Source organism: Pantherophis guttatus, chromosome 8 (genome assembly GCF_059756535.1).
Source record: "Pantherophis guttatus breed Tessera chromosome 8, ASM5975653v1, whole genome shotgun sequence".
Taxonomy (NCBI): Eukaryota; Metazoa; Chordata; class Lepidosauria; order Squamata; family Colubridae; genus Pantherophis; species Pantherophis guttatus.
Window position 1 is genome coordinate 38429932 of NC_142070.1, and position 27593 is coordinate 38457524.

Sequence of the window (27593 nt, forward strand, 5' to 3'; positions counted from 1 at the left end):
GATGTTTCAGTACTCTCTTTTACTCTCTTTTAACCAGTTAGGACAGATCTTTCCTCATTCAATTAGGTGTATGTAGAAAGAGGTTTGATGGCTAGATATTTTCTGATTTGTCAGCTGATATCAGAGATGGAACATATCACTTGACTGGATAAAACAACAGTTAACTCCCCTAAGGGGCTGGGCTTAAGTGCCTGTATTTTGTATAAAATGGGGAAACTATTACTTCAAACTAAATAAACAGAATACTCTACCCAGAAGCAACAAAATAAAGGAATAGAAAATTCTGTCAAGATATCATCTTTGAAATGAATCTTCCATATGTTCTAAAACGCAGGATCATGATTAAGCAGGTAGAATGTATATTGCTAATTAGAGATTTTATTCAGAATGTTTTGCAATTGTTTTTGGGTTTTGTCGCCTCATTCCAGGTTTTTTTTAAATGAACGTTAAGACTGTATAATTATAGCACATCTGTTTCAGGATTTTTTTAAAAAACAGGTATATATTTCTGTATTTTAGGCAGAGATATTTTCTTGTTGTTGTTGTTGTTGTTATTGTTGTTGTTAAAGTTGAGCTGAAGAGAAAAGTTTGAAAAAGTGGCCGAGTGAACCTTAGCTGAACAAACTGAGATTCATCCTGATTGGTTTTAGGTTACTTTTTGAAGAAAGACTCAATAACAGGATACAACTGTCTCCCACCCTTAGATACATGACATGCTATAAAACATTGTTTATTTGGCAAATGGCATATATCTTTCATGAACAATTACAGCAGACAGATATCTCCATTTTATAAAAATCTGAATTATAGAATAAGAAATCATGATACACAAGAATCTGGTTTAGTTTTCAATGCATAACAAAAAAAGTAATACACCGCTCTTACTGATTATAACAGACACAACAGAAAACTTTATATCCAGTGCCGAATAGAACAGTATTAGATCAATACATCTTTATTTAGAAAAGGAAATACACTGAAATAGAATATACGTGCTTAAAGGTTAGATTACTTGGGCTCCCATCTAATACATAATTAATTGTATTTACAAATTCAAAGCTCTGTTCTAAACACTGGCCACAAAGTATGAGTACTAAATAACTTATTTAATGTTATATTTATTATATGGATAGATAATGAGCAGCAAAATTGACAATCACTAGATGAATCAGTAGATGTTTTCTTGCAATATATTGTATAAACATTTGTCTCTAATTATCACACCTGAAAAAACAAGCTTGTAAATAAGGACTAGTCAATTCTAGTTCTTCCTCACAGAAAGGACCAAAAAAAAAAAAAGCAAGAAAATAGCTAATGCTCTGCCCCCAACCTCTTGGGCACCAGTGTCTGGTCCCGTGTTGAGAGGTTTTTCCATGGACCAGAGGGTATGTGGTTTCGTATGCTGCTTGCATCCCACAGGTGGGGTTTGCTTGTTTGCAGGGCCCGGTTTCTGGCATGCCGCGGCCCTGTACTGGTCCACAGACCAGGAGTTGGGGACCCTTGAGCTAATGAGTTCTTTTTATTTCTTTTAAGACAAGAAATGCATGGAAATTTCCAGGAGGCTTGTCTGAACCAGGTGAAGACATTGGTAAGTAGCTATAGAAATTGTTACATCAGTTATAAATAAATTGGTGCCAAAACTTACAGATTTCAGAACTTAGTCCTGAATCTTGAAATTTTTTTATGAAGATTCAGGACTTTAAGTTGTAACTGAGGTAATCAATACTGAATCAAAATCGCTAGTATTGTTATTATTTAATACAAACATTTTCTTAATTTATATAGATTATCTCATATTTTATGTGGCTGTTATCCAGTTAAATTATGGCGATACCTGTTATTAGTTGAGTGGTAAAGAGATGTTTTGGTTAAATATGAGCCAAACAGCAATTTGTAGAATGGCTTATTATTCAGCCTTTTTAGAAGTGGTTTAATGATAGCACCGATAATCACTGTCTTATTGAAATGGTTGCTAATTTAGCTACCTCAAAAATGGGAGTAATGGCACACATGAAAAGGGAAACCGTGCTTTGCCAATAAGATAATTATATCTGTATGTATCACCTTTATTCCACATACAAAGGCAGACTGGAGAAACTAATCTGAGGTTTTAAATTAAATAGCTGCTGAAGGCAGAGGTGGGTTCTACCTACCTTTTCTACTGATTCACAACAGACTCGCGCGCCTTGCTTCTGCGCATGCGCAGATCGCCAATGACATCTGGCGTGGTGGATGGGGACTTCCACGGGTTTTACTACCGGTTCTTGCAAACCGGTCCCAACCGAGGGCAACCCACCACTGGCTGAAAGGTATCCTCAAAGTACTTAGAACACTACTTTTCAGTAGGGATTTTAAAGCTTTGAATATAAACATTTGAGATAATAAATCCCAGATAACAAATCCTTGTCAAAAGGTCGCAGAAGGTGATCACATGATCCCAGGACACCAGCTGTCATAAATATGAGTCAATTGCTAAGCATCTGAATTTTGATCACATGACCATGGGCATGACGGTCATAAGTGTGAAAAATGATCATAAATCCCATTTTTCAGTGCCGTTGTAACTTTGAACGGTCAATAAATGAACTATTGTAAGTCAAGGATTGCCTCCATTCAGGAAGCTGAATCATAATTAATTTTCTGTTTTTTTGTTTTGTAAATGTTTATAATGTCATCACTTTGATAAATGTTTCAGAGCTGCTGCAAATTTGCAGCAATATATACACAAGCCCAAATTCATCAGTTTTAATGGCAGTGTCTAGTTGCTCCCAAGTAATATATTTCTCGATATACATTTTTTGCTATGGCCCTTAATACTTGTATAGATGTTGTATTGTGGCTAGTACTGCTTATTCCCCTCAAGAACATATCCTAAATTGAAATGTAGTGGTTTCAAACCGAAAATCACAAAGTTTAGTTTTTTTGCTCTCCTCCTCCATGTACCCTCCCAAATCTGCTCTAGAGGGTCTCCCAGTCCTTTAGAACAAATCTTGGGAGAGCAAGGGGGCAGACAATTAACCTGGTCAATTAAAGATACCTCTTTTATCAGTATTTATACACAAGTAATAACACTCAATTCAATCTGATAACAATTAAATGAATTATTGCCAAATAATATATTTATTGCCAAAAATATTCAAAAAGACTAATAATGTCTCTTTTTTTATTAAGAGCAGTATAATCACATTGCTCTGAAAATAAAAATTGAAAATAATTAAGTTATGCTTGTTACATACATTAATAAGTAATTAAACAATATAATGTTGCATTCGTTTTAAAATGCATTAACTTTGACCAACTGTTTTCTACTAGAAGCTCTCAAATTTCATATATATATCTTTCTTAAAGTGACTTCAATAATTATTTTACACTATAATTGTAGAGAGCAAGGAAAATGACTGTGACAGAGATAAGCAAGAGCTGTTGCCTAGAGAAAAGAGGCTGAACCATTTAAGTCTAGAAGAGTGAGATAACATTTGGAAGTGGCTCAGACAGATACTTCCCTAATTGACTGAATTAGGGGAAGAGGTAAATCATAATTTGACTTGTATAATTGATATCAGCTTCATTAGGTGGACCAGACCAGGAAATTCTATAAGCCTAAAACTACTTTCATTGAGGGTGGCTAGAATAGTAGTCTAGACAATGGTTTCTGCATATTTCTGCCAAAGTTATTTTCCTTACTTTCTACAGCAGCGGCTCCCAACCTTTTGGGCACCAGACTGGTTCCATGGTTTTTCCACAGACTGGGAGGGGCGTGGTTTTGTGTGCTGCCTGCAAACCGTGGATGGGGCTTTGCTTGTTGCTCAGTCTGGTTGCTGGCATGCCGCGGACTGGTGCCAATCCATGGACCGAGAGTTGGGAACTCCTGCCTCTGCAGCAATTGAAGTCTCTATAATGATTGTTTGCATGAGGTTTTTTTTTTTCAAACCTATCTAATATTTTACAAGCTCCTAAAATTATAATTTCTGGTTAAAACTCGTATATAAGTTCATTCTTCCTCTTAGGGAACACAGCAGTTCGAGAAGTTTTTGAAGAGACAGGTATAACATCTGAATTCAAGTCTATTCTAAGCATACGACAGCAGCATGGGCAACCTGGAGCCTTTGGAAAATCAGATATGTACATAATCTGCCGTCTGGAGCCTTCTTCTTTCCATATTAATTTCTGCCAGCAGGAGTGCTTAAGATGTGAATGGATGGACCTAACAGAGCTTTCCAAGTCAAAAGAAACTACTCCAATCACTAGCAATATAGCTAGATTACTTCTCTATGGATATCGGGAAGGGTTTGATCAAATTGATATATCAATGAGAGAATTGCCAGCTGTGTATACAGGTCTTTTCTATAAGTTGTACCACAGAGAGCTGCCAGAAAATTATAGAAATGTGACAGATACGCAGTAAAATTAATACTGTTTTTAATTTAAGATTATTTGAAACCAAAGTCTGTGTGTGTTTTATTCCAGATTAAAATCAATATTTATGTTTATGTCTTTTAAAAAGATATTATCCTTAAATAATAAAAATTCTGTAGACTGCATATTTTAAAACTTTTTTCACATTCAGTAGCCTAAATCAGAATGTCTACTCCTAAATCATAAGATTAAAATGATTATAAAACTGGAACTGGAAATACTTAACTAACTGACATATTTAAGTGGAACTATGTCTCCATGCCACACTCACATTAGTATGCATACACAAACATCCTTACATAAACGTAGAATGAAAATGGTTTTCAGTCTTATAGTTCTACACTGTAATGATATCAAATTAATTGGCAAACACAGTTGATTGGAAAATATCACATTAATTTGTCTTGTGGAGGAGGGAACATCTACTGTTGTTGCACAATATTTTATGAATTGTGACACTCAAATCAACTTTTGGCAGACATTGGAAGGAAAAGAATAGCTTTCTGTCCTCGTCCAGTTTTTGGTCCAGGTTTGTATTGACCAGTTCGTTTCAGTGCTATGTACCAATCACAATATTTACGAGACCGATATGTGTTATAGTTATTAGATTCTAAGCGTTCAAAAAAGAAGCATTCATCTGTTATATATTTCTGAAAAAAAGAAGAAGGAGGTATTATTTATAGCCTTTGTGAAAAAATAAAATGATTTATCAGATATGTTCAATCTATGTTGAGTTTAGTTCAAATCATAACATTTTAACTGCAGATTTCCTCATTTACCCATCTTTACACACAAACATATCATAAATACTACTTAAGTGTAAAGTAACTGCTTTCTACAAATTAGTTTCCTTATTTCCATGTGAAAGATTAACATCATTATCATTATGATATTTTAGTAGGAGTATAGTAATGAACTGAAAAATCTATAGCTGCAAATACTTATTTTGGATTAATACTTTTCTGAATATCAGGGTATTACATTGTGTCAGTCACATTAAAATCCTGTTTTAACTTTTAGAATATAAATGACTAGCATTTAACCTGACCTAAAATTTAAGGACAATTGACATTTTATGAATTTAAATGAAATTATTCCAAATTTTGATTAATGGATTATTAACCATTTCATTGATAATATAAAAGAGGTAGATGGAGTTACTAAAGAATGAATGATAGTAAAGTAACTGAAGTGGAAGGAGCTGGCATGTGGAGGATTTCACATATAAACAAACCATTATTGAGTACTTTTATACCAAAAATGTTAGGAAACATCAGTTCTTCAGTAATTTGCCACTGAAAATCAGCATTATTATTTCAAGGGCAATGAAAACCACAAGAAGGACCTTCTGTTACCCTATTCTGATATAATGTATAAATAAATCACGTGGAATAGTTGAACTTGCAGCATTTCAGATCAAAACTAAAATGTTGCTTTGGAGTGCATGGAGGAATGTATGTAACCCTGCTCACAGTGCCCTGAATCCTAAAGTCCTTTTCCCAGGTTTGCATGGCAGTTGCATGATCAGGAAAATATGTTTTTGGTTTAAAGAGTTCCAAACAGGCACTACATGTGCCTTCAAATCTGAAGTGCTACGGAGTCCTATAGAATATCCTTCAAAGTTAAACCTAATTTCCTCATCAGTTTACCCAAAAAGCAGACAAACATGACTCCATTATAGTGAAAACTAACATGTTGAAGACCAGAAGAAATGCTGTTGATAAGAACTTCAAAAGTGGAGCCTATGGAGTTTTGGAGACAAAACTTGGAGACCACAAGTTCTTCAAAAATTTAGCATTTTTAGAAAACATTCTTCAATATTCTAGAAATTTATATTTAAATTTAAATATTTAAAGTTATATTAAATTAATATTTATATTTATATAAAATTATATTTATATTATATAAATAATAATATTTATATTAAAGCTGCTGTCCTAAAGCCTTAATTATGAGAAGGGAAAAAATCGAAAGGAATTGACAAACGCTTACCAGTGCTAACAATCGTCCATCTTCATTCATAGCAAGGAAACGGTTTGCACGTATACCTTTGATTGACACCACGCCTCTCTCTTCAGCTTGAAGTATTAACTTGACTGAACAGAAAGAAAAAGACAATCATGATGTTTCAATAATTTATCAGCCTACAAGCTATTCTTCAGTTTGCTTAAAATTAAGGTCTGGATACATACATGGAAAAATAAATCTAATTAATTTCTTTGCATATGTATCCTAAAGCCTAAAAACATTAAGAGTTTAACTTTTGTAGAAATAAGATACATTATTCAAATAATGTACATAATAGATATTGCTAAATTAACTGAATGTCCCATATGAGCTAAAATAAAAATTCTAATAGAGCACATTTTCTTGGAATAATATTTCATATTCCTACCACAAAATCTTGGAATAATCCCAAGTAAATCATCAAGCTTATTGCTTAAAATGCATGAATATTGAAAGCCGCACAACATGGACTTTGTAGTACCAAATGGACTTTGTATGGTAGTATTGTACTTGCTAACTAACATAATTATTTGGTATTTTAATTTGGCTTATTTTTCTCTCTTAAATGATGTTAATGGTTTACTAAACCATTGCAAACTGGAATGTAGAAAGGTCATTGTTTTGTTACTGGAACATTCCTAAACTGCAAAATAAAAACTGCCTTTGCTCTCCAGGTCAGGATAGGATAAGACTATGTTAGTTTTAATAGGATCAGTGGTGGGTTGCTCCTGGTTTGCCCCAGTTCAGGCGAACCGGTAGTGGCGGCGGTTCCACCCACCCACCTAGACATCATCAAAAATGCTCTGCGCATAGACAGAAACGCCATGCACTCATGAAGTGAGCACGCCCGCACACTATCGATAGTGAACTGGTAGTGCTGGGATATGAAACCCACTACCGAATAGAATGTCTGTACTTTATCTTCGGATAAGAAAGAAAGCTAATTGACATCTGGTTTGTCTCTTCATGAACCTATTCTTATTAACATGCTAAATTTTACACCCCTACTTACATTACAGCTCATTTAAATGCAACATGTTTAACTCCATGTAACTGATTTCCTATGCAAAGGGGGGGGGGTGCTTTTCTCCTATCCAATCAACTTTTCTTTTGTAATTTCCTTTGATGTCTTAACTATAAAAGAGAATGTAAGATGGGTCTCAGGGTTCCCTCTTTGAATGAGAGCAATCCTTTTTATCAGAACATTCTGAATAAATCATAATAAAATGGTCTTCCTGTCTCAGCTGTTTCACTGAAAAAATATGCATACTGAGGCACAAGCCTAGAACCAGATTTGACCTTCACTCTTGCCATCACATTTATATTAGAAACATAGGGAAGTAATTGGGAGAAATCCAAGACATTCAGGCACAGAATAGTAAAGCGGGGGGGGGGGGGGACCCTGATCCTTCCGTGTAGGTAATGGGAAGATAATCAAAACCTGGGAAAATCAACCTCTAAACAACATGAATGGGAACATGAGGTTTTCAAGAGGAGGAAATGAGCCCTATTTTGCTTTAGCCTATATTCCTTTGTGTTAATTCATCTCTGGTGCTGTGAACTTACATAGCATAGACTACTAGAACTTATTTTAGGAAATCTGATTTCAGCCATAATGACTTTCATAGTGTTTGTGTGTGAGAGAGGGTGGGCGATTTAACCACAATAATCCTATTTTTCTTTCTCATTATGAATAAAAGAACAACAGAGTTGAAAGGGATCTTGGAGGTCTTCTAGTCCAACCCCCTGCTCAAACAGGAGACCTTATACCATTTCAAACCACTGGCTGTCCAATCTTTTCTTAAAAACCTCCTAGTATTGGACAACCCACAATTTCTGAAGGCAAGTTGTTCCACTGATTAATTGTTTTAACTGTCAGAAAATTTTTCCTTAGATCTAGGTTGCTTCTCTCCTTGATTAGTTTCTATCCATTGCTTCTTGTCTTGCCTTCTGTCCCTTGGGAAAATAGGTTGATTCTCTTTTCTTTGTGGCAATCTGTCAAACATTGGAACACTGCTATCATGTCACTTCAGTCCTTCTTTTCACTAGACTAGACATATCCAATTCCTGGGTATGTCTACTCTAGTGAAAATGAGCATATACATATTTACCAAAATTTACTTTAAAAACAAAATTGAAAATTAAGTTTTAAATTGCTAAAGATGAAAAAATGTATTTTTACATTCATATACCAAAACTAGTCTAAATAATTTTATAACCAATGTTTTCCATTTAATACAGAAGGCTGTTAGTCATAAACAGGCTATTCATCTGATCCACCAAAAAATGCTTAATGACCATAGACAATTATGATTGCTTTGAAATTACAGTAAACCTTTCATTTAGCAGGCTATTAAAGTCAAATGGGATTCTTGAAACTCCAAAACGTATGTGAGAAAAACTTATTTTCCAATAAGAGTGAATAGCCATGATAAGCAGCAGCAGCAAACATTGTCTAAACTGATTTGCTTGAAATTAGGAGAAAATTTGGATTCTGTACATTCAGTCATTAAAATCCAAAGTCTCCTAAACTAAGGAGCATTAAATTGAGGATTTACAGGAATAAAAACATTATACCAATAACAAACCAAATGTGCCCCAGAAATGCAAAATAGAGCTTCCTCCTTGGGGTATATTATACCTTTTTTAAAAATGACCCTAAATAGAAATGCGGACCAATTTCTTTTGCTACTCAAATATGATTAGGTAGTCTCCAGATTAATATTATACTGTATACTTTCTATTCCAGATTTAGCATTCCAAGGCTATTTCTTGTTAAACAAAGCATCAGTTTCATGATACCAGTTTATATATTATTAGGTCCCCTATTTATAAGTTTGGCTTTGCTATCTGTAGTTACGACTATTATTGGAAACACCATGTTTATTTGTTACCACCAAGCATATATAGTAAAGGTATAATAAATGAGTAAAACATCTTTCAACATCTACCTGGAAACCTGAGACTAATTAATAGAAGGAAAGCAGGATAATTGTTCCACTGATTGCGAAAACAATGAATTAATACTTCCATGTATTCATGAATTTAATTTCTACCATGCCTTATTAGATATAGGTAGATGCTAGAACATCCCTCTCACAACATTTTTAATCTAATATAGCTCTACATACAGAACTTGCAACATTTTATAAGCATTGCTTGGATTTAATTGCATTATAATTTTAAAACCTTAAAATTTTTAAACCTTAAAACTGAATATAAAATGTGTGACTACCTCCTTAAAGTAAATGCCTTTGTTAGTGTTGGAAATAATATAAAGAACCAAACAATCGTTGGATTTTGCAAACTGAAAGATTGTCATTTGCATAAAATGCATTGGACAATGTGAAAGAATAATTATATTTTTTTATTTAGTGCCTTCAAGTCATTAGCGGTCATTGCTTTGACAAGTCCATGCAGTGTTTCTTGATTTTTGAAAGTGATTTGCTATTGCCTTCTTCTTAGGCCTGAGGGAAATTGAGTCACCTGGTTGATTTTGTGCCTTAGTCAGGACTAGAATTCACGGTTTCTCAGGATCTAGCGTGGTGTCTTTTACCACTATTCCAAACTGGGTCTCAACTATGTATCACCAAAAGCATAAATAATATTCTGTAGCCCCCAATTTCTCCAACAAAGAATCATTCAAAAAATGACCAACAAAAAATTCCATTGAACTGTACACTATTTAAATAGTAGATGCAATAAAGTAATACTCTTAATTTCTACCTTTGCTAAGAATTAAAAATATATTATATTCTTCAAACAATACTCTACAGAAACTAGAGATGACCAACATTTTTCCAAAGAGTCAAGTATTAATATTTTTACACTTAACAGGGAAAAATATTATATTTGGCTCCAATCCTTCATCCTTTCTGCTTTTTCTACTGTTCACCAGTTCTAGTGACAGGAATCCCTTCAATTTATCTGACTAATTTACTACCTGCATATCAAGTCAAGTGCATTGATCTTATGTTTTAAGACTGAATTGCAAATATATCAGATTTTTTTTAAAAAAAACTAATAATAATTTCAAAAGTAAATATGAGGTAGATGGAGCTGAAATCAGTAGAATTTATTTCGAAGTAAAGACATAGGATTGTATTTTAAATTTTATGAAAGTCATAAGTGCATGTGCTTTGGTTTCTGGTTTATTGATAATAGTTAAGGGGGTGGCTAAACTAAGAATTCAAAAGCTCAATGATGGTTATGGTGAGTATGAGACTTACTACTTTCTGTTTCCAGAGAGGAAGTGGTAATGATTTGTCAATTTTACAGTTTGTACAGTAGATATTTTTCAGCTTATTTTCTCCTTTGGTAACAAATTCATATGGAAAAATTGAGGAGCTTTCCTCCCCATGTATATACATATTATGTCACAACTATGTATTGGTAGTGGATATATCATTCTGTTAATCAGGAACAATATGTTCATAGCAATCCAAACAGAATTCTAAGGCCTACACACTATTTGCTTATTCACCCCACACACAACTAAAATATTTAGGAAAGGAGCCTGATGGAGCAGTGGACTAAAGCGCTGTTAAATAGCACTTAGCTGCCAGCTGCCTGCAATTACTGCAAGTTCAAATCTCACCAGGCTCAGCCTTCCATCCTTCCGAGATAGGTAAAATGAGGACCCGGTTTGTAGGAGCAATAAGCTGATTTTGTATAAAAAAGAACACCGCTTAGGAGGGGCCAAAAGCCCTACTAAGCAGGTATGTACAAAAGTATGAAGGCTATTGCTTAACGCATTGTAAGCCATCCTGAGTCTCCGGAGAAGAGCGGCATATAAATCGAACCAATAATATTTCTGCATGAACAGCTAAGAAAGAAAAGTTGGTTTTAAGCCAATAATTTGATGATTGTTTCTATATAAATGCATGAACCAATGGGTTCTTTTATCCAGCCTACTACATTCATAATATTTTTACCTGTCTGTCCTTTTTTTTTTCTTTACAATAAGTTCCCTAATAATCTCAGGTCCCAAATATTTTAAACAAATAAATGAAATAAAAATATTTTCACTTTGCTTAGAACACTGCATAAGCCAAATAAAGTAAACAAACAAACTTACGAAATAGAAGGACGAAATCATACAGAGCTTCGTGAGTTTTGCTGCCTCAAGTACATTTAATTTACTTCAACTGGCAAAATTATCAGAAGAACACTTCTCATTTTCAATGTACAAGAAGGGAGCTTGTGTACTCACTGAAAAAACCTCAGGCTACACGTCTCTAGATCAATGAGCAGCATTACTACCGTCTCTGCTACGGAAAAGCCAGTTCCGAGCCAAGAGTTCAAGGCTCATCTCCAACATTTTTGCAGAGGCCCTCTGAGGAAAATTCTTTCATGAGGCCCTGCATGACATACTCTGTGGCAAAGTTACAGCGCCAAATCCATCTAAATTAAATGTTATTACTGCACATTCAAGTACTGCAGGGCAACTCACAGGAACAATTAATCTTTGGCTAATTTATTCGCTAAGTATGAGATAACAGTCAAATTAATTTATAAGAATGTTAAAAGAAGTTTCCAACTTCCCATTCGGCTGCAGGTAAAACAATGCCAGTAACATCACTGCCTGTATTTCACATCCCTTTCATAAGCTACAGTTCACTTCATCAAATGCATGGGGTAATTAAACCGATACAGGATTTAAGTTGGGATAAAAGAGAAGGAAGACAAGGTGATTATACAGATGCAGGTTACATGTGAAACAAATTACAAGTACTGTATTACTTTATCAATTAACAATTATAACTGGCTCTTCTTTCACCTCATAATGCTCTCCCCCCCCCCATTACTGTAGTACTGTATATAAAAACTTTTAAATACTGTAACATTTATTTAATCAGTGTAGGGAACACTACACTACATTGCTTCCACAGTATAAGACTCATCTTTATATAAAGTCACCGATGATGCAGTTTTAATTCATAAGATTTAATGAATAATTACAACAAATCTGTCATGAAAAATTGAAAGAAAAATTGACAGAACACCTTGCTGATTGAACAACTTTTGATGATGCAGATTGATACAGGATTCAGTAGAAGTTATTCTCAGGAAACTGAATAGGATTATATCCCACAGGAAAAAAAGAATAATATTTAAAATGAATTTTATCAAGACACTGAAACTAAAATAAGTGAGCTGAATAATTTAAAAGATCTACACATTGAAGAATGTGTAAATTGTAGAGAATAAAGGATTGTGAACATCACCTAAAGTTTTTTCATCAACAAATATTGATGGATGTAAATCATGAAATGAAAGTCTAAAGCTGGGTGGGTAATTTAAAGCCAACATAAAGTCACATCAATACTAGATCAATAAAAATCTAGTATATATAAAGATAAGTTTAGTTTCGTTAAAGCATAAGTGTCCCATAACCTATGATCTATGGGACAAACCTAGCTCTAAGCCCTCAACATTGTGCCACTGTGGGCATGGGTCTAGTGACCTTAGAGAGTTTTTAAGAGTGGAAATGTGAATAGTTGGTCTCCCAGAGATTGCATATTCCTATTGCTTTTAAAAACTTTTAAAACTGCTGGAATTGGCATATCTTTTGTTTGAAAATCACTACTTTTCTGTTGTAACATCTGCACCATCCTTACATTTTTCCTGATGTGAAAATGCATCTAAAATGGTATTTGCACACACACACATACAAAAACACATGTATACATATCTGTATGTATGTGTTTGTGTAAAGAAACTGTTACACAATCCGACTGTCCTACCATTTTCCACAGTGTCCTCTCACTATTGTTTTTCAGGAAGGGGGCGGGGTCAGAAGATCTTTATAAACATCTGCTATGAAACATAAGCTAGCATGATGGCTCAGTGGTTAAAGACATTTAGTTCATCAGCCCGGGTTCAAGACCCAAGTGCCACGCAACAGGGTGAGCTCGGTTTTTTTTTTTGTCCTAGCTTCTGCCCATCTAGTTGTTCGAAAGCATGCAAATGCAAGTAGATAAAGATACTAAGGATAAGCATTCATTTGGGAGAAGGGGAATCTTAGAAATGTTAATTAGAATTGGAAAAAGATACGGAGTTTACAGATATAGTTCAGAGACAGAAGACAAGTGTGAAACAGCAGTATCACAACTAGTTCTTTTTTTTTTAAGCAAATATTTGAACATAGTTGAAAGAAGGAGAAGAGCAAGGCGAAGCAAAAGTACAATATGAGAAAAAACACAGAGCAAGAGAATCTATTGTCCGTCCGTCTAGCTAGCTAGCTAGCTAGTTAGCTATGACATTTTTTGAACCACCCATCTCCTTCATAGAAGGAATTAGTAAAAAAAAGAAGAACTGGAAAAACTTTAGGCGAACCTGTTTCAGTACTGAAAATGGAAGAAAACAAGGCAATGTGCCCAGATGCACAAACAAGTGACCTGACTGAAAATATATGATGAAAATATATTAACAAAAAATTATACTGGAACAATTAATTTGTTGCTCTTCTTTTTGCCAGCAATTGTAATGTAAAATATGAGAGAATCTTAGATTGCAAAAAAGGAATAGAAAATAGAAAATTCTAGAAAGACAAAAAGGAATTTTAGTCCTTTATACTGTGTTTCCCTGAAAATAAGACCGGGTTTTATATTAATTTTTGCTCCAAAAGACGCATTAGGGTTTATTTTCTGGTTAGGTCTTATTTTGGGGGAAATATAGTACTAAATGCATCCATCTGGCTGACAATCTTAACTGGGGCTTATTTTGGGGGTAGGGCTTATATTACGAGCATCCTGAAAAATCATGCTAGGACTTATTTTCCTGTGGGGTCTTATTTTCGAGGAAATGGTAGTAAAAAATTGAGAGAATTTTAATCTTTATCCCTAGGTGTTCACTAGAGCAAATGAACAGTAGAAACCAGTCAAGAATATAGAGACGTCTAGAACAGGTTGCAAGTTTTTTGCATTTTTTTTATTTTTAAAAAGTTCAAATTGTGTTTATTACCTTAATGTTAACAACATTAAAGGGACTAGAAAACAGAAGAAGTTGTGATATGCTAACAAAAACCCTGAACTATGAATTCTTTTTTAAAACAATGTTATTAAAAATTACAATTGCAACCATAAAACCTAATACATTAAAAAAATAAAAGAATAAAAGGTGCAAAACAAAAACAACAAAAAATAGAAAAGAAAAATAAACATGTAGTAAAGAAAAAGAAAAATGACTTGCCTCCCTCACAATAAGTATAAATAATGTTAGTAACTTATCACCTTCTTTTGAAATACAGCAAATGATCTCTTCTTCCCATATCTCATCTCTTTATCTATAAACAAATCCTTAAAGCCTCATCAGTTCAGTAATGATAACAGCAAAAAGCCATTGTTTCTAGCGATAACAACATATATATATTTATTTAATTTATTTATTTATTTATTTATTTATTTATTTATTTATTTATTCATTCATTTATTCATTTATTTATTCATTTATTTATTATTCATATTTCTATGCTGCCCACTCTCCGAGGACTCTGGGTGGCTTACACCAAAGACAGTATACTAAATAGCATATTGCCCCCAACAATCTGGGTCCTCATTTTACTCACCTCGAAAGGATGGAAGACTGAGTCAACCTTGAGCCGGTGAGATTTGATCCGCTGATCTGCTGAACTAGCAGTCAGGGGAAGTAGCTGCAGTACTGCACTCTAACCACTGCGCCACCTCGGCTCTTAATTATATTATATACATTATAGTATTCCTTTAGAAATAATTTCCTAAGCATGTGATCAGCACTGCCAAATCGGACAGCACCAACTATTTGTTCAGCATTATGAACATATCCATTTAAACCTCTATATATAGCACCTGAGTTAAGATATTTAGTCATACAGAATTTTGTTGGATACAGATATTTTCATCCACAACAAGAATATGTATATATAACAGTAACTGTTATATTTAGAAGGACATGACTTACAATTAGGATGGCACGCCTTCCTATGGTAAGAGAAAAATAAAATCCATATATACTTTCAAAATCACTATATAAGAAATTCACTAATATCTGTATGGGGAAAAATAAAACCTAAAATATACTTGAAAATTCCATTTTCTCAATGATGGAAGCCTTCACATACCCAAATTTGGTAACATTTGAAAAAATTGTGACATATAAAGACATTTTGGACACTGAAGGGAAATTAAAATTGAAGCAAGAGCTTGAAGACCAGAGCATTATACTATCATGGTGGCCTCAATTTCAAATAAAATATAGATATGAAAAAGTATGGTTTTTATAAAGGACAAACACCTTTTGATAAGACACTGTTGAACACTGATGAAAATCTAATTAAGGTATATAACTTCTTACTAAATTTAAAAATGGAGGATGAACAGATAAAATATACAATGGTACAATGGGAAAAAAAATTGGCTATAACATAGAACTAGAGAAATGGCAAAATTTATGGGAAAGAAACTATAGGTTAAAAATGGCAACTTCTCATAAAGAAAATTTATATAAAATGTTTTACAGATGGCATTTACCACCTGCTAGGTTAGCTAAAATGTTTAAAAATATGTCGAGCAAATGTTGGAAATGTAATTAAAAAATGGGCACATTTTATCATATGTGGTGGACTTGTGTTAAATCAAAAAAATGTTGGACAAATACACAAATGGATAGAAAAGATAATAGGGAAACCTGAATTGTTCAAACCTGAACTGTTTTTATTAGGGAGGATATTAAAAAAAAATAAGAAAAGTATGTTTTTAATTACATGTTTTAACAGCAGTGAGGATTATGTTCATACAATATTGGAAAAATGAAGAAATGCCACAAGACAAAGAGATAATTAAGATATTAGATTGGGCAGAAATGGATAGTCTTACATTGAAAATCAAACATAAAGAAGACACAGAATATTATCAAACATGGAACTTATTTTACCAATGGTTGGAAAAAAGGGTGGAGACTAAGAGTGAAATCTATATTGTTAAGCAATTTAAATACCCAGACAACACGATGTTTATTAAGCACTAAGAAATGTAATGAATAGAAAACTAATACAATTTATTTTTAAAAATATGTATATATAAAATATCCTTACTATGTATCATCAAACAAACAGATTTGGGAAATACGTTTTACTCTATGTTCTAATTTCTTTAATTAGTCAAACAAAATTTAGAATTAGATTCAAAACCTAGGTTCTAATTAGATGGATTGTATGTTTTACCCATGCACTGCTGAAATACCAGATTAGGGCTAGAACTTCCTGGAGAGTATCTATGTGGTTACCAAAGTCAACACCAAATTCATGGCACATAATGCAAGAAGATATGCCATATCTTTCTTTTGTATTGTAAAGCATGTATTACCAGACAAATTGCAGTTAAAAAATGTTCAAGGCTCACTCAGCAAGATCTTGGACTGATTTATTTCAAATATCTAGAGAAAGAGCACATAGCTGTGTCAAGGAAGAAAGGGAATTTAAGAATGCCTTTGGAAATCAAGAATGTCTACTGATTCAATGGCTTAGGCACTCTTAATGGATACTTAGTTCCTAAATGGTTATCATGTTATGACATTCACCCAGTGGCCAGATTCTATTTCTTAAAAGTATGCCTTTTATAGCTAGATAGATTAAGCTTTCCTTATCATTTAGTTCCAAATTCAAGAGATTTTACAACCCTTGAAATCCTGTTGGGTAAAGCCATGATAATCAGATTTTAAGACTATTTACCAGAATACATTACAATCATTGATGTTTCCTTGGTACTTTCTTTGATGTGCTTGAACTGAGAAATTATTTAAACTTATTTGATAACTTCGTTGCTTTTAAAATTTTCTACTGTAAAAATGAAGCAATCCTCTACCATTAAATGTGTGGTCTCGATACCACCAAGTGTGAAACTACTTTTAAATATTTTCTTACTCATGGGAAAGCTCTCTATGAACAAAGTGCCATATAATATTATAATCCTTTCCTTATTTTATGGACCAGGGAGAAGCAGATAAGCTCTAACAAAACCATCAAGCTCCAAATACCAAGGCGGGAAAACTCTATTACTGAAGAAAGCTAAAATCTGCTACTTTCATATCATATCTCAGCATACAAGAAGGAAGCATTTTGTATGCCTTCGTGAAGAAAAGAGGCATATAAATCTAGCAAGAATCACTGTGGAAGATCCCGCTTGGAAAATTGAAGGCATTTGGGGGAATAGTCTAACAGAGGGCATGGTGGCTAAATTTTATCACCAATGTTACAAGCACAAGCTTACAAGCTCAAAACAGCAGTCACTGACAGACATTCTTAGTGAAATTGGGTTTATCAGGTCTGAGAATCAACAGAACAATAAAAAAGAGAAGTATCTATGAATAGCAAAAACAAGAGCTATTGTATAGCAAAACAGATTGTATAAAAAGATTTTGTCATATGAGGAATAGAGTTGAAAAAAACAGAATGTAGCACTTTTCTACATAGAAAAGATCAAGTAGAAAACTAATATAGTTGGAACCAATGCAACAGTCAGGCTGCAGCAAATGTACATGAAATAAAGGGCACAATTATAGCTGCAGGTGCTACAGGAGAATACAATATGAAGTACTGAAGTACAGGTAATCCTCCAGTTACAAATGTAATGGAGCCTGCCAATTACATTCATAACTCGAGGATTCATAGGAGTGAATCATGTAACTTGAACATCACTCCCTGCTTTTGCCCACTCATTGCTAATCAAATGCACGGATCAAGTGCATGAGGTATCTCAGGGTGGGGAAGGCCGTGGGGGCCTAGTAATGGAACAAGCCACCCAAGGCCTCCCCGACCTACTGAGATAACTCATGCTATCCCCTCCCATCCTGCCATGCCAGATTTACTTACCTTCAAAGATCTGTCTCTTCTCTGCCATGGTTTCTTTGCCTTTGAGGGAGAGGAGAGCAGGACAATTTCACTTCCAGCATCCAGTCAGCTTGCAAATGCTTTTCATACCAAGAGTGAAATCTTCTGGGGTCCGTGATCTCACAAAAGCAAATGGGTGCCTGAAGTCATGCAAGATTACAGACTCTCAGCGCAAAAAGCATTTGCAAGCCAATAGACACTGGAAGCAAATTGTGTTGCTTCCAGGCTATCAGACGGCTTGCAAATACTTTTCACACCAAGAGTGAAAGGTTCTGGGGGCTTTGCTCTCGCGTGACCTCAGGAGCCTGTCTGCTTATGCAGAAAATTGGTGCCTGAAGTCACACGAGATCACGGCCCCCAGAACATTTCACTCTCAGTGCGAAAAGCATTTGCAAGTCAACTGGACACTGGAAGGGAAATCTCCTCTCCCTCAGGCAAATAAACCATGGCAGAGACAGATCTTTGCAAGATAAGTACATCCGGCATGGCAGGATGGTAGAGGGATGCAGTTATGGGGAACGAGAGGGGGGAAATAGGGTGAATATTGTAGTGCCTCTGTAGTTGCTTATAAGGGTGAACAATACAACATTCGTAATTTTGAGACTTTGTCGTAATTACTTGTGGGGGAAAGCTTCAAACAGTCACTAAGTGAACTGTCATAGCTCATCTGTACTGAATCTTTGGTTCTTGAATCACCTTACTTGTCAGAGTGAACCTCTGACAAGTAAGCATCATCCTGAAAAAAATGGGGTCTAAGGAGATATAGTAATATAAAAAATGATTCAAGCAACAAGGATCAGAACTGGAGAATGTGGTTGGCTGAATGACGTTAAGCAATATGAGGAAGTACATTTGGAGTCTACAAATATAGGGAATGTGATATGTGCAACGTGGGGGCAGAGTCAGGATTTAGTAATAATAAGGAAATGGTATCCATTATAGAGGTAGAATATACAGCAAACATGGTTCTGGTATTTTAGCCCACTCATGATCTTAGAATAGCAGTAAAAACCTACAGCACTAAATAGTGTAGGTGTGGAATGCTGAGACAGGATTCCTAGTGCTACTAGTTAGGAACAATGTATTCTGACTATCTTTCTTAATTAATTTGGATTTTTTTTCCCATACATGCTGGCAACAAAAGTGAGTACATCCCTAAGTGATAATGTTCAATTGGGGCCCAAAGTGTCAATATTTTGTGTGGCCACCATTATTTTCCAGCACTGCCTTAACCCTCGTGGGCATAGAGTTCACCAGAGCTTCATAGGTTGCCACTGGAGTCCTTTTCTACTCCTCCATATCATGGAGCTGGTGGATGTTAGAGACCTTGCACACCTCCAACTTCCGTTTCAGGATGCCCCACAGATGCTCAATAGGGTTTAGGTCTGGAGACATGCTTGGCCAGTCCATCACCTTTACCCTCAGCTTCTTTAGCAAGGCAGTGGTCATTTTGGAAGTGTGTTTGGGGTCTTTATCATGTTGGAATACTGCCCTGTGGCCCAGTCTCCAAAGGAAGAGGCTCATGCTCTGCTTCAGTATGTCACAGTACATGTTGGCATTCATGGTCCCTCAATGAACTGTAGCTCCCCATTGCCAGCAGCACTCATGCAGCCCCAGACCATGATATTCCCACCACCATGCCTGACTGTAGGCAAGACACACTTGTCTTTGTACTTACCTGGTTGCTGCCACACACGCTTGACACTATCTGAACCGAATAAGTTTATCTTGGTCTCATCAGATCACAAGACATAGTTCCAGAAATCCATGTCCTTAGTCTGCTTGTTTGCAGCAAACAGCTTGCAGGCTTTCTTTAGAAGAGGCTTCCTTCTGGGACAGCAGCCCTGCAGACCAATTTGATGCAGCATGCAGCATATGGTCTGAACACTGACAGGCTGACCCCCCCCCCACCCCCTTCAACTTCTGCAGCAATGCTGGGCAGCACTCATACATCTATTTCCCAAAGCCAAACTCGACCAGGGTAAGGCCTGTTCTGAGTGGAACCTGTCCTGTTAAACCGCTATATGGTCTTGGCCACCGTGCTGCAGTTCAGTTTCAGGATCTTGGCAATCTTCTTATAGCCTAGGCCATCTTTATGTAGAGCAACAATTTGGTTTTTCAGATCCTCAGAGTTCATTGCCATGTTGAACTTCCAGTGACCAGTACGGGAGAATGAGAGTGATAACACCAACTTTAACACACCTGCTCCCCCTTCACACCTGAGACCTTGTACCATTAACGAGTCACATGACATCAGGGAGGGAAAATGGCTATTTAGGCCCCATTTGGACATTATCACTTAGGGGGGTTGCCACCAGTTTAGACATTAATGGCTGTGTGTTGCGTTATTTTGAGGAAACAGCACATTTATACTGTTATACAAGCTGTATACTCACTACTTTACATTGTAGCCAAGTGCCATTTTTTCAGTGTTGTCACATGAAAAGATATACTTAAATATTTACAAAATGTGAGGGGGTGTACTCACTTCTGTGATACACTGTATATGATATTTATTTCCAGAAACCAGCACCAGCCCCTTCAAATCTATGATCACTATAGTATGTAGATCACATGACTCATCATACATTTCTATGGTGAAATTTGAAAAATGAGTCATCAGCAATTATATTATCTGTAGCAAATGTTCCTGAAAATAAAGATTTGTTGGATAAATACTGTGATGGAAAAACCAGTCTTACTGATGTTGGAAAAAGTAATTTCATATATACTTGTGAATTCATTTTTGCAAGGGGGGGGTTGGCTATACTTGTTGTCACAGATGACCAGAAAGTTAAACAGAGTACCCTTCTTTTCTCATTTGTTTTCCTTGCCAATTGTTCATGTCCTCTTTTGTTTGTTCATATATCTGGTAGCCCTACACAAGGCACTAAACCAAAACTGAACTTTAATTACTGTTTAGAGCACCATGTCAAACTCAACTAAGGGAGCTGGGAGTGGGAGGCACCGTGTTACGGTGATTCTCCTCCTATCTCTCTGAGTCGATGTTGGTAGGAGGACAGAGGTCGACCCCTAGGCCCCTCGTTTGTGGGGTGCCTCAGGGCTCAGTCCTCTCTCCCCTCCTATTTAACATCTACATAAAGCCGCTGGGTGAGATCATCCGATGATAAGGGGTGAGGTATCAGCAATACGCTGATGATACCCAGCTGTATATCTCTACCCCGCGTCAATTCAGTGATGCTGTGGATGTGATGGGCTGGTGCCTGGAGGCTGTGAGGGTCTGGATGGGAGTCAACAGGCTCAGACAAGACCGAGTGGCTGTGGGTATTGCCTCCTAAAGACTATGTTGACTGTCCATCCTTGGTTCTGGGGGGGGAGAAATTGTCCCCCTCAAAATGGGTTCGCAATTTAGGTGTCCTCTTACACTCACAGCTAAGATTAGAGCAACATCTGACAGCTGTGGGTAAGGGGACCTTTGCACAGGTTCGCCTGGTGCACCAATTGCGACCCTACTTGGATCGAGAGGCTCTCCTCACGGTCACTCATGCCCTTGTCACCTCATGGTTAGATTATTAAAACTCGCTCTACATGGGCTACCCTTGAAAAATGTTCGGAGACTACAGTTGGTCCAGAACGCAGCCGCGCGAGCTGTCGTGGGTGCACCTAGGTACACCCACATTACACCAATTCTCCGTGAGCTGCACTGGCTCCCTATTGGTCTCCGGTCACAATTCAAGGTGTTGGTTATTACCTTTAAAGCCCTACATGGCTCAGGGCCAGGGTATCTTCAAGACCACCTTCTACCACATAACTCCCAACGACCGGTAAGATCCCACAGAGTTGGTCTCCTCCGGGTCCCATCAGCTAAGCAATGCCGGCTGGCGGGCCCGCGGGGGAGGGCCTTCTCTGTGGCTGCCCCAGCTCTCTGGAACCAGTTACTTCCTGAGGTGCAGACCATCCCCACCCTATTGGCCTTCCAAAAAGCGGTGAAGACCTGGCTTTTCTGGCAGGCCTGGGCCGTTGATCTTGCTCTGGCGAGAGCAATCCAGCAAGATCCGGCCATGAATGGTGCGAATGAGTTTTAATGTTTTTAATGTTTTTAATTCTTAAATGTTTTTTATAATGATTTTAAATGCATTGTGAGCCGCCCTGAGTCTTCGGAGAGGGGTGGCATACAAATTGAATTAATAAAATAAATAAATAAATAAACTCTCATTGTGCACAGATGAAAATGGAAATGTGAGGAAGATGCTACGATAGCAGGCATTGGGAGCCACTGCATTCTGTTTGGACAAAGTGGCATACTTGTGAATGGCAAAAGCTGCACCTCTTTATGAATTTACACAGTCTGTACAGTACTGCATACAAGTTTATTATTTATAAAATAAATGATAAAGCCACACACAGAAATATGCAACAGCTAAATTTCCCATAGGCAATTCTCCCTGGATAAAGGAAAGGATCAAATTGATTTAGGCTATAATCCTGCTGGCTTCTAAATGTGGGTAGACCTAAACTTACCCCTGGGTAGACCTATAAAGGATTGTGCTGCAGATAGGAGCAAACTGAAAAGGCGGTAGCTTCTGTGCCCAAATATACTAAAAATGTGATTAAATACTTATTTACAATGCCTTATTTTTAATCAAGGAGGCATCGTTTGCCATGAAAGGAGTTGATTTTGGATCGGCTGTTAAGGCTCAGACCAGTCTTAGATAAAATTCGGAGACATAAATATTGCAACAGGATAAAAACCAAATAAATAATTGAAAATATTACCAACAGACAGCTAAATATCCGGTCATCCATTCTTGGTCATCCATTTCATAGTTGTCTCAAAAGTGTCTTTTCAAAAAGCAACTGGACTTTTTTTTTTCCTCGAGGAAGAAGAACGTTTTGTTTCTCATCCAAGAAACTTCATCAGTTGTGATTGTGGTGGAGATGGAAGGATAGGTACTGACAGTTGAGACTGGACGGACTGTCACAGAGAGTGCTAAGGAACCAGAGGACTGCAAAGAAATACAATCCCACCTCACCATTGCCATGGGGGTCAGAACCTTCCATCTCCCCCCCCATCACAACTAACGAAGTTTCTTGGATGAGAAACAAAACATTTTGTTCTTCTTCCTCAAGGAAAAAGCGGTCCAGTTGCCTTTTGGAAAAGCACTTTGGAAACGACAGGCAGCTAGTCCGAAGCTCGAGTACAGGGAGGGACTTGCAAATCCTTCCACCGCTCAATTAACACATTCTCTCTCTCTCTCTCTCTCTCTCTCTCTCTCTCTCTCTCTCTCGAGAGAGAGAGAGAGAGAGAGAGACTTCATCTTCATCTACAGAGAGAAAAAAACTTCAGAGAAAGAGACTTCATCTTCATCTAGAGAGAGAGAAAAACTTCAGAGAGAGAACATCATCTAGAGAGAGAGAGAGAACATCATCTAGAGAGAGAGAAAAAGAAACTTCATCTTCATCTAGAGAGAGAGAAAAACTTCAGAGAGAGAACATCATCTAGAGAGAGAGAGAAAGAGAAACTTCATCTTCATCTAGAGAGAGAGAAATTTCAGAGAGAGAGAACATCATCTAGAAAGAGAGAGAGAACATCATCTTCAGAGAGAACATCTAGAGAGAAAAAAACTTCATCTTGAGAGAGAGAGAAACTTCATCTTCATCTAGAGAGAGAGAAACTTCAGAGAGAGAGAGATCATCTAGAGAGAGAATATCATCTTCAGAGAGACAGAGAACATCATCTAGAGAGAGAAAAAAACTTTGTCATCTTGAGAGAGAGAGAGAGAATATTATCTAGAGAGAGAGAAACTTTAGAGAGAGAGAACATCATCTAGAGAGAGAGAGAAACTCTCTAGAGAGAGAGAACATCATCTAGAGAGAGAGAATATCATCTTCAGAGAGACAGAGAGAACATCATCTAGAGAGAGAGAAAAAAACTTCGTCATCTTGAGAGAGAGAGAGAGAGAGAGAGAGAGAGAGAGAGAGAGAAACTTCATCTTGAGAGAGAGAGAGAGAACATCATCTAGAGCAGTGGTTCTCAACCTGTGGGTCGATCCTTTCACAGGGGTCACCTAAGACCATCGGAAAACACCTATTTTCAATGGTTTTAGGAATAATTTTATGGTTGGGGGTCACCACAACATGAGGAACTGTATTAAAGGGTCGCATTAGGAAGGTTGAGAACCACTGATCTAGAGAGAGAGAGAAAACTTCATCTTGAGAGAGAGAGAAAACTTCATCTTCATCTTGAGAGAGAGAGAGAGAGAGAGAGAGAGAGACTTCATCTTGGGGGGGGGGGAAGTCCGCGCGATCCCCCTCCAAGGAATCTGGGGACGGGCAAGGCGGTGGGAGGGGAAGCCTGAGGTGCTACTCACTGTGCGGGTCGCTCTTCTCCCGGACTCCGTCCACCCGGCCATCGGGGTTAATTCTCAGGAAGAAGCCTCCGTTTTTACAGTACAGCCGTTTGGGGTCCTTAAAGTGTCCAGGCGGGAAGGGGCCACCGCTGCCGCCGCCACCGCCGCCGTCGTCGGGAAAGGTGGTGATGCTCCCCGTAGCCGCCATCCCCGCCGGGCCCGGCGCCACAGCCGAGGGCTCCCTTCTGGACGCCCTTCCGCCACTTCTGCCCGCGCCTCGACGGCTCCCTCTGCCGCGGCTCCCTCTGCCGCGGCCCCCCAGTATCGCCTCTCGACGGCTGCCCCGCGGAGCGCCTGCCTGAAAGGGAGCGTTCCCCCGCACGGGGAGGAAAGGCGGGGAGCGGGGGGGAGGAGAACGGGGGGTCCGCTTTCCCCCGCTTTCGTTCTCCTTCCCAAGCTTCTTCACGTCGCTCCGCAGCTCCGAGCTGGACGTTCAGTCAGTTCTTTTAGCCAGGCGGTCGGCAGAGCCCGGCCGGCTGAAGGCTTCGCCGCCTGCTGTGTCGCCCAATGCAAGAAGCCAAGGAGGGAGTCGCTACGCCTGTGATTGCCTCAGCAGGCCCGCTCAGTCCGCGCTATTATTTACTTGTTTGTTGCCCCCCTCGGCCGCCCCCGGCCCCTCCTCCTTCCTGCTCTCCTCCCCACACCACACACGCACCTTCCCCTCGGTGCTTCCCTGCGTGGCTCTCTGCCTGTCCCCGGCACGAGAGAATGGCTCGCCCTGGCTCCGCTGCTGGAAACTGGCAAGGATGGAGAAGCGAAGAGGTTCGTTCCTTCCCGCCTCCTTCGCATCCCTTCGTGTAACCCTTACCCTGCCCAGCGCTCGCTCCGCTCCTCTCCGCTCCGGGGCCCTTTTTGGGCCGCTTGTACAAATCCCGAGTTTGGCAGTTGCTTCTGCGCGATCGGTCACTGCTGCCCCACCGTAAGCGGAGCCTCGGGCTAATCTAGAGGCCCCGGGAATTATCCTCCCAAGGGGAGAATTCGCGGTTCTTTCGTGACAACCGATGGGAACGTTTCCAGGTGGCGGCGTTTCCTTGCCTAACGATGCCAAAACCAAAACTCTTTTGAAACATCGAGGTGATTGTGTAGCACTAAGGGACCTGAGGTGCCCATTTCCCTAAGAGAAGTTTCAAGGATTTGTTTGTTTGTTTGTTTGTTTTTATGGGGAGACAATGGAGGCAGGCGTTCTGATCCCAGACATGTTTATACCACGTACTTGCAATCAAAACTACAATTAGTTGGATCAATACTTTCTATTCAAGAGAATAAAACTTAAGAGTCCCAAGTGTTAATTGCTGCTTAAAAGACAGCAAAATTTTTTGAATTGTCAATGTTTCTGCATAAATGTGACTAAAACTCTTACCTCTTTTCCACACAAGTCTTAAAACTAGACAAAGAAAACCCAATTAAACAAATGAGTCAAAAATATCACACTACTTGTTGATTTATTGAGGAAAATGATCCAAACCAGGGGTGAAATCTAGCAGGTTCTGACAGGTTCTGGAGAACCAGTAGTGGAACTTTTGAGCAGTTCGGAGAATTGGCAAATACCACGTCTGGTTGGCCCCAGAGTGGGGAGGGAATGGAAATTTTGCAATATCTTTCCCCTGGAGTGGAGTGGGAATAGAGATTTTGCAATATCCTTCCCCCAGGAGTGGGATGGGAATGGAGATTTTGAAGTATCCTTCCTCTGGAGTGGGGTGGGAATGGAGATTTTAGAGTATCCTTCCTCTGCCATGCACACCAAGCCACAACACGCCCACCAAGCCACGCCCACAGAACCAGTAGAAAAAAAAATGGATTTCACCACTGATCCAAACCAATATTTTCTGTGACAAAGGTATGTGAATTTCTAGGATTGTCAGTTCATTTGAAGGTGAAATTTGAATCAGGTATTTCAGTCCATGAGAGAATAATCAAGTGAGAGATCCTCTTTGAAGAACAGAATGCAAGGCTTTCACTATCAACATCTTATCTTCACAAGGCAGTTATCTGGAATTGTATCATGACTCAAACAAAGGAGTCTGCGGACCTCCCCAAAACTATAATTGATGCTCACCAGACTGGAAAAGTTACCTGTAACCTGACTACACTGCAAAGCTCTAGATTTCTTGATCAGTATGCCTTAAGTAAAATTTGGCAACAAAATAAATGTTTGGCCAATATATGCTGACCATTGAATTTTACTTGTTGGGAAATTTTCAGAAGAAATGTTCTGGTCAGTTGGAATGTTAAATCCCATTGAGATCTGGGAAGAGAGGAGGCATTAAAAAATCATTATGATCCTAGATCAGAATGAATTTCTACTTGGGCCATTCCTACACTAACCATAAGTGAAATAAACACTTGGGACAGCAAGGTTAGGGGGAAAAACCATACAGTTTTTCCCCAATCATACCATTAACTCTTTCATTACCACACCTGACTTCAGGGTTGTTTTGCCTTTATTTGCTGTATTTGACTTTAGTGTGCACTGTTGAAAACATTTTCTTTGGCATGGTGAATAATTAACATTTAAAAGAGAGGTTTGAAGTTGTTATCAAATACTATATTTATTTCTCTCTCATGAAGTGAGAGTCTCATTTTCCCAGGGGCACCACAATGGCCTATGCTTAGGGCATCAGTTGGCTTCAATCCACCTAGGACCTGGACACTATATATGTTTATAGCTAAGAATACGAATGGCTTGGTTACCATATAATAGTAAAGAAGAACCAGCCACAGAACAAAAAATGTTAGACCTCTAGAAAACATCTCTTTCCATCAAAGAGCATGATGCTTGGAATCCCATAAGGTCTTGTCCTCTTTTTAAATTAATGATGTATGACTGCAGTATTCTATAAACTATTTGAAGTAAGCATCATTGAATATTATAAATTTACACATAGGAAAACCTTGTTGCATTTTTGTAAGCATCTTGTGATTCAACTATTTCA

General features: G+C 37.8%; 2 protein-coding genes across 2 annotated transcripts in view; one reads left to right on the forward strand and one right to left on the reverse strand.

The window, feature by feature from the left end:
• Window positions 1-4541, forward strand: part of NUDT6 (nudix hydrolase 6) — a 16836-nt gene extending 12295 nt beyond the window's left edge. Inside the window, exons 4-5 of the mRNA XM_034401296.3 lie at window positions 1534-1588; window positions 4008-4541. Of these exons, the coding sequence (XP_034257187.1) occupies window positions 1534-1588; window positions 4008-4405 (453 nt within the window). The 3' untranslated portion in view covers window positions 4406-4541. The remainder of the gene's footprint in view (window positions 1-1533; window positions 1589-4007) is intronic.
• Window positions 715-25663, reverse strand: FGF2 (fibroblast growth factor 2). Its single transcript, XM_034401299.3, has 3 exons — window positions 24622-25663; window positions 6409-6512; window positions 715-5066 (listed from the first exon to the last, which is right to left on the reverse strand). Exons 1-3 carry the CDS (start codon window positions 24806-24808, stop codon window positions 4881-4883), a joined length of 477 nt encoding a protein of 158 aa, XP_034257190.1. The 5' UTR covers window positions 24809-25663; the 3' UTR covers window positions 715-4880.
• Between the last annotated feature and the right edge of the window lie 1930 nt (window positions 25664-27593).